Source organism: Halichoerus grypus, chromosome 3 (assembly GCF_964656455.1).
Source record: "Halichoerus grypus chromosome 3, mHalGry1.hap1.1, whole genome shotgun sequence".
NCBI classification, from domain to species: domain Eukaryota; kingdom Metazoa; phylum Chordata; class Mammalia; order Carnivora; family Phocidae; genus Halichoerus; species Halichoerus grypus.
The window spans coordinates 122,573,912-122,581,115 of NC_135714.1; the positions used below are offsets into that span (position 1 = coordinate 122,573,912).

General features: G+C 35.0%; 1 protein-coding gene across 2 annotated transcripts in view; it reads left to right on the forward strand.

The window, feature by feature from the left end:
- The window catches only part of GAB1 (GRB2 associated binding protein 1), a 123,650-nt gene extending 117,237 nt beyond the window's left edge, over window positions 1-6,413 (forward strand). For both annotated transcript variants that reach the window (XM_036068986.2, XM_036068988.2), the window contains one exon: window positions 2,113-6,413. In XM_036068986.2, coding sequence (XP_035924879.1) covers window positions 2,113-2,271 — 159 coding nt within the window. In that variant the 3' untranslated portion in view covers window positions 2,272-6,413. The remainder of the gene's footprint in view (window positions 1-2,112) is intronic.
- Window positions 6,414-7,204: the final 791 nt, after the last annotated feature.

A 7,204-nucleotide genomic window follows, 5' to 3' on the forward strand; every position in this document is an offset into this window, starting at 1 on the left:
AGGGAGAGAGAATCTTAAGCAGGCTCCACACCCAGCATGGAGCCCAACATGGGGCTCCATCTCACGACCCTGAGATCATGACCTGAGCTGAAATCAGGAGTTGGATGCTTAACCGATGAGCCACCCAGCTGCCCCCATTAATCATTTTCTCTTCCTCCTGGAATACATCTTTTAGAAGTTCCTCTTGGGGAGGGGGGCGGGGGGTGTCTGTTAGTGGTAAATTCTTACAATTTTTGTTTGAGTGAAACATCTGTATTTTGCCCTCATTCTTGAAAAAGAGTTTTTCTGAGTTCACAGTTCTTGATTGGCAATAAATTTCTCTCTCAACACGTAGAAAATACTGTTCACTATCATCTGTCTTCCAATGTTCTGTTGAAAAGTATGCTGTCAATTTAATTACAGTTCCTTTGTAGATAATTTGTCTTTTTTGTCTGACTGATGTTAATCTTTTTTATATCTTTAGTATTCTGCATGTTTACTACAATGTATCTAGACATAGATTGCTTTTTATTTATCATGCTTGATGGAAGTTGTGCTGTTTTTATTTCTGGATTTGTATTTTTTATCAGTTCTGGAAAAGTCCCAGTCATTATCACTCTCTTTTTTTCCCCCAGTCATTATCTCTTTAAATATAGCTTTTCAACTATTCCTCTTATCCTCTCATTTGAGGTTTCTTATTAGAGATTAGTTAGAACTTATTTTATTTTCCATATCTCTTCACTTTTTCATATTTTCTCTCTATTCATCTCTTTGTACTTACCTGGATAATTTCTTTAGATCTGTCACCAAGTTCACTAATTCCCAGTTATCCTGTTTACATTGTTTAATTTTTAATTTCAGTTATTTTTATTTCTAAAATGAAATTTTGCTTGTTTTTTAAAATATGCCTAGCTCTTTGGAATAGTTTCTTATATCTTGTTATTTTATTCCTTTTATTTAGTTTTCTTGATTCCTTTAAAGATTTTATACATACATATTTTATACTGTTTATTGTCATTTCAATATCTGAAGTCCTTGGAGGTCTGAATCTGTGTTTGTTATTTCTGCTCACTCTTGATAGCTTGTTTACTTCCATGTTTTATACATTTTTTTGCAAATTCATTTTGCTGAGCATATCTGTGGGAATCCCATGGACCTAATTTCCTTCGAAATAGATTTGCATTTTCTTGTGCTGGGAAGCACTCTAGGACCACCTCAGTTCCCTTCAGGGGTCCCTAGCTTAACAGGATGGTCTCAAATTGGGCAAGCCCTCCCACCCGGGGCCCCCTGATTGCGTCGCTGAGATTGACATTCATCCTGAAGACAACTGTAAAGTTTACCTTGAGCAGCTCTTCGTCCCCTCTGTTTCCCTCACACCTTGGGTATTTCTCTTACTTTCTAAAGAGCCCAGCAATGCATTAGTAATTAACATGTGTTTTAAGTTAGTTAGTATTTAGTTGTATTTTAGAAGTAAGAGGTCCTGAGGCGCCTGGGTGGCTCAGTCAGTTAGGGCATCTGCCTTCGGCTCAGGTCATGATCCCAGAGTCCTGGAATTGAACCTCACATCGGGCTCCCTGCTGAGAGGGAGAAGCAGGCTCCCTCTCCCTCTGCCACTCCCCCTGCCACTCCCCTGGCTTGTGCACAGTCTCTCGCTTTCTCTCCCTCAAATAAATAAATAAAATCTTAAAAAAAAAAAAGAAGAGGTCCTGTCAGCCTATGTAGTTTGCCATTCTTGAAATACTGCTTTTAAAAAAAACATTTCTTAGCTCTGAAAGTGAACACTGATACATGTTCTCAGGACTTGAAAAAGTGAAGCTTAAGCTAAAGGGAGAAGCAAGCTGTGTATCTTAAGATGAACCAGGTGTCTGCAATCCCTATTTTACAAGAATTCCATCTGTGTTAGGAGCATTAGTCTGCATTCTTTTACATAGTGATTTTAAATTTAAGGGGAAAACAGTATACAGTTAGGAGAAAAATAACATTGTTAAATTGAGGTAATGTTATTTTATGTGTGTGATCCAATAGAATTTCAGGAGTTATTCACAGCATGTGAGTGTCAATGTTTTAAGACTAAATTTCACTCAGAACTCTTTTTATATGTGGGGCTTTATGGTGTTTTTCTTTGCTTTTTAGCAAAAGAGCAGTGGCTCGGGCAGCAGTGTAGCTGATGAGAGAGTAGATTATGTTGTGGTTGACCAACAGAAGACCCTGGCCCTAAAGAGCACCCGGGAAGCCTGGACAGACGGGAGACAGTCCACAGAATCTGAAACACCAGCCAAGATTGTGAAATGAAAATATTGCTTCACTGTTTCTGAACAAAAGAGAACTGAATTGTAAAGATAAATCCTGTTTAACTGAAGATGACTTGACACTTCTGTTCTAGGTAGATCCTCAACTGAGTAGAATTGAAGTCAAAGGACCTTTCAGACATAATCAAACAATTTAGACTGTAAATGGTGCTTTGTGGTATCTGAACAATTCATAACATGTAAATAATGTGGGAAAATAGTATTGTCTAGCTCCCAGAGAAACATTTGTTCCATAGTTAACTCACTTGTAGTATTACTGTATTTATGCACTTTTTCATTTAAAACGTTGGTTTGGGTATTCCCAAATGTTCCTTAACATAATTCCTTTGGGAGTTCTTGTTTTTCCTCACACTACTCTATATAACAATACTAGGTTAACTAAGCTACTTTTAGATTTGGAAATTGCTCTTTAAACTGCACTCTAACAACATTAAAATGAGAAGTAGATCCACAATTTACCTTTCTACCTGAAACTTGAGGTGATAACCATTAGCTTAAACTACAGAGTATATTGGACTCATCATTCACTGCTTTCCAAAATGCTGAGGATGATATATGTACTGGTGTCAGGAACTAATTCTCTGGTTCATGTACATTTAGTTTTCAATGGTGGAACTTTATTATATTTTGTTAATTACAGTGTTTTTGGTTCATTGAGTGGAGATTCTGCCGGGTGGGATCTTACACCTTGGAGTACACTATAAAGTAAGCCTACAGATCACTTACAGTATGCGGTGATGATGTGCTCTCACACTTGTTAATGTGTATTAAACTTTACATTATTTGCAAAACATAGGTTATATAACTAATCAGGTACGTACCAGGCACTAATGTGCTAATACACTGATCAGGTTTAGACAATGAGCTTTAGTAGTGTTCTTGTAAGTCCTAATATTGGTTTCCAGTTTGGACTTAATCAAACATTCACTGTTAGTTATAGCAACATACTGTGATTTTTTTAATTAGACAGTAATTCAGATTTATTACTCTTAAGAATGAAATTCTGTCTTTTGACACCATAGTGCCCTTTCTATGATTTTTTTAGCTTTACTTTATATTCTTCTTGGCCTTATATTTAAATCCCTATGCAATTAATATTTTATATCTACATTTAAAAAAAATAGATGTTCTATAATTGATTCTCATATGTAGCACCTATTGCTTTTCCAGTAAAAGAATTAAGCATTTTGTACTGTGATTTCTATTCACTGCCCTAATTCAAGAAATACTGAAGCATTGCTGTAATGTGAAATCTTATAGTCATGGACCTCTTCCAACCAGATTTCTGAAATGACCAGAGGAATTATATAATTCTGTCTCACCTATTATATGGTCCTGTGACATGATATCAAAACCACAAATTTTATATAGTGAGGCTACAATTATGTTTATCTGTTTTGGCTTTGCAGTATAATTTAGAAAGCAGGTATAGTTGTTTGCTTGTTTTTTAACTAAGTTACATACAATCTCTTATTGATTTGAGCTTACTAACAGTTTTTGGAGGGGGCAGAGATAGGAGTGCCCACAGCTGAGGCATGATTCCCTCCATTCAGACCTCTGACTGTTGCTTGAGTACACACAGATGTGCCCTGATATCTGGTCTCTTGGCCATAGTACTGTGCCTAATCAATGTAATGGGTTTATTTCCCCAACTCGTGAACTAAAAAATGTTCATAACATGATGAATTGTAGACTAGTAACATTTGATGCTTTTAAATGTTTGCTTCTTTTTAAACAAAAACTAAAACCCAGAAGTGAATTTTCAGGTGGATTTTTAAATAAAAAGATTGTTTGAATTTGGTGTGCGCAAGCTGTTTTATAATGAAACCACAAAATAAAATCCAGAATTATTGAAGTGTGCCTAAACTATTAAAACACACAACACAGTTGATGTGTGAAGATGCTAAAATGTGTTAATGTGGAAGGTGAACACATTTTCAGATTTAGAACACAACAATAAGTATATTCAATAAGTATATTATTAATTAAAAAATGGAAATCTTATTTAAAGCTACCTACCAAAAGAGTCTAAGGCAATAGACTAACTTTTTTAGTGTAGTTTTTCAGCTTTCTACAAGTTATCATTTTTGAAGACCTGCAGCACTCTAATTTATAGACGTTTTCCCACTGTGCAGAGTAATTTAAGAATTGAAATGTATTAGGCAGTTTGTGTTAGAAAATGAAATCACGTTAACACATTGTATTAACAAATTAAAAGACAGTTTCTTATGGAGCATTATTTTCCAAACATTTTTTAGCAGTGGGATCTTTCTTCAATAATATTTCATGTAACCCCAACACATAAAGCCTGAAAAGTTCATTTTATCAGTGTAAATATTTTGGATTCGCATTTAAGTTTATTTCTTAGTCCACTACTAGGAATAAAATTTGCGAATAACACAAACGTGTAATTGGCATTATAGAGTTGGCGAAAAACCTCAGCAGCCAATTTGTTTTATTTGCATATTATCAAGGACGTTTTGATTCACACAAACATAAGTAAGTGTAAATAATAGCAGGTTTTAAACACACATCTCAGAAGATTCTTTAATTAGAGATAGCTGAAGTAGTATTCCAAGGTTTAAAAAAAAAATTATTCTTGTAGTGGAAGGGGGATATGTAACACATTAGAATGTGCATTTTTATTAAGTTTTAAAAATACACATTTATAAAAACAAAATTTTTTAAAACCCTAATCACCTCCAAGAAGCTGAGTTTTGGCCAGGCAAGAGTTGGAAACGACTGGTTAATCATGTGACAGTTACATTATAAGTCAGAAGTGTTTTCTCCCACGTTTGATGTTTTCTATTTTTTTATTCCTTACTTTGAATAGCTGTAAAATTTTATGAAGGTTTGAATACCAAAGCACAGTTCTGCTTTTAAGAATTGAAATTTAAACTTGAATAATTTAAGCTACTTAACCCATGGAAGGTATCACTTAGTAAGCTATAAAAGATGGTTTTTATCTACACTCTATACTTTCATCAATATCGTATAAGCTACTGTGAGCATTTTAGAGAATCCCATAAGGTACTACTATGAGTGTGTGTGTGTGTGTGTGTGTGTGTGTGTGTGTGTGTGTGTGTATAGCATTGTATTTAATCACAGACTAAATTTGATAGAGAAATACTGCTATACTTGCACAGTAAGGTCATAAGTCAATTTCTTCTGGAGTATAATTAACGGGGGTCACAATCTTCATATTCATAAATGCACTTAAACTGGAAATTGAACAGTGTTTGTTTTTCTTTTTCTACTAGTAGGAAGTTGTCTGCTTACCCCCCTTTAACGAAAACAGTATTTTTGATATTTTTTAAAACGTTAGCTACTTTATGCCTGTAGACTATACCATAGACAGTGATCATAATTCTTGGATGCTTTCAAACGCTCTTAGTGCCTCTTTCTTTGGCCCACTGAAAGTATTGGTATTAGTATTTTGAATGAATACAGAGCCTGTAAAATTTTAGAGACAAGGTGAGCCGATCCCTCCTAATCCTGTCTTTGAGTCATTCTGGTAGGTCTTGTCCTTTATTGTCAAATAAGCAATCAGGTCCATGGCAGGGGTTGTACATATGATCAAGTAGATACAGGGAGAGAGACATACATATATATATATATCCTAGGGTAAGATTGATTGTCAATAACATCTGATATGTTATATGTACATCTGTATATAATTTAAAATACTGACTGCTCTGAGATGAAAAGCCATGGTGTAAATGAATAATGTAGACATTATAGGCTTGATAGAATGAAAAGTTGATTGCCAGGTTGTGGAGATAATTGGTTTTTACTCTGACTAAATATGTTTATATATTACTATAGCTTGAAATAGTTTAGTTTGTCTTCTCTTCCGTAAACTTAACTTTCTTTAGGTTCATTATAATGTTTATTATGAGTTTCAGTAAACTGTTTAGTCAAGGGATTAACATAGCTTCTACTTTCTTTACCTAAAAAGACATGGCTTTGTGTAAGTTGTTGTAACCTGAATCGATTGTTGATAATCATCCCAAATTTCAGTAGCAAAATCTTATGTATAAGTTTATTTTCCCCCTCTTGCACTACTTTTTTTGTAAAGATCCAATTGTAGATATTTTCTGCTACCAAATAAAACTTTTCAAACAATTTGGTTTCAAGACTTTAGTCAGTTTGGATACTGAGACTGTGAACCAAGAAAGACATATAAATTTATATTTCTAACCCTTCCTTAGAGTCTATCTAAATAAAAAAAGAAAAAACCAATTCTGCCATTTATTGTATGTTGTCCCTTGAACAACATGGGTTTGAACTGTGTGGGTCCACTTACAGATTTTTTTCAGTAAATACAGAGCAGTACTCTAAATGTATTTTCCTTATGATTTTCTTAATAGCATTTTGCTAGCTTTATTTATTGTAAGAATACAGTATATAATACACATAACACCAAATATGAATTAATAGACTATATTATCAGTAAGGCATCTGGTCAACAGTAGATTAAGGCATCTGGGTGGCTCACTTGGTTAAGCATCTGCCTTCGGCTCAGTTCATGATCCCAGGGTCCTAGGATCGAGGCACACATGGGGCTCCCTGCTCAGCGGGAAGTCTGCTTCTCCCTCTGCCTGCCGCTCCCCCTGCTTGTGTGCGCTCTCTCTCTCTCTCCCTCTCTCTCTCTCCCTCTCCCTGACAAATCTTTAAAAAAAAAACTAGATTATTAGTAGTTAAGTGTTAGGGAAATCAAAAGTTACATGTAGGCTTTTGACTGTGCAAGGGGTCAGCATCCCTAAGTCTTGTTCAAGAGTCAGCTGTACTTTCCCAGCCCTACTTCCATAGGGTCACTCATTTTCTGCAACCAAGATCTCACTAGATGATGCTGAAATACAATCATCACACTCATAATAAGAAAAACCTCTGAGACTGTTGCCACATGCATATGC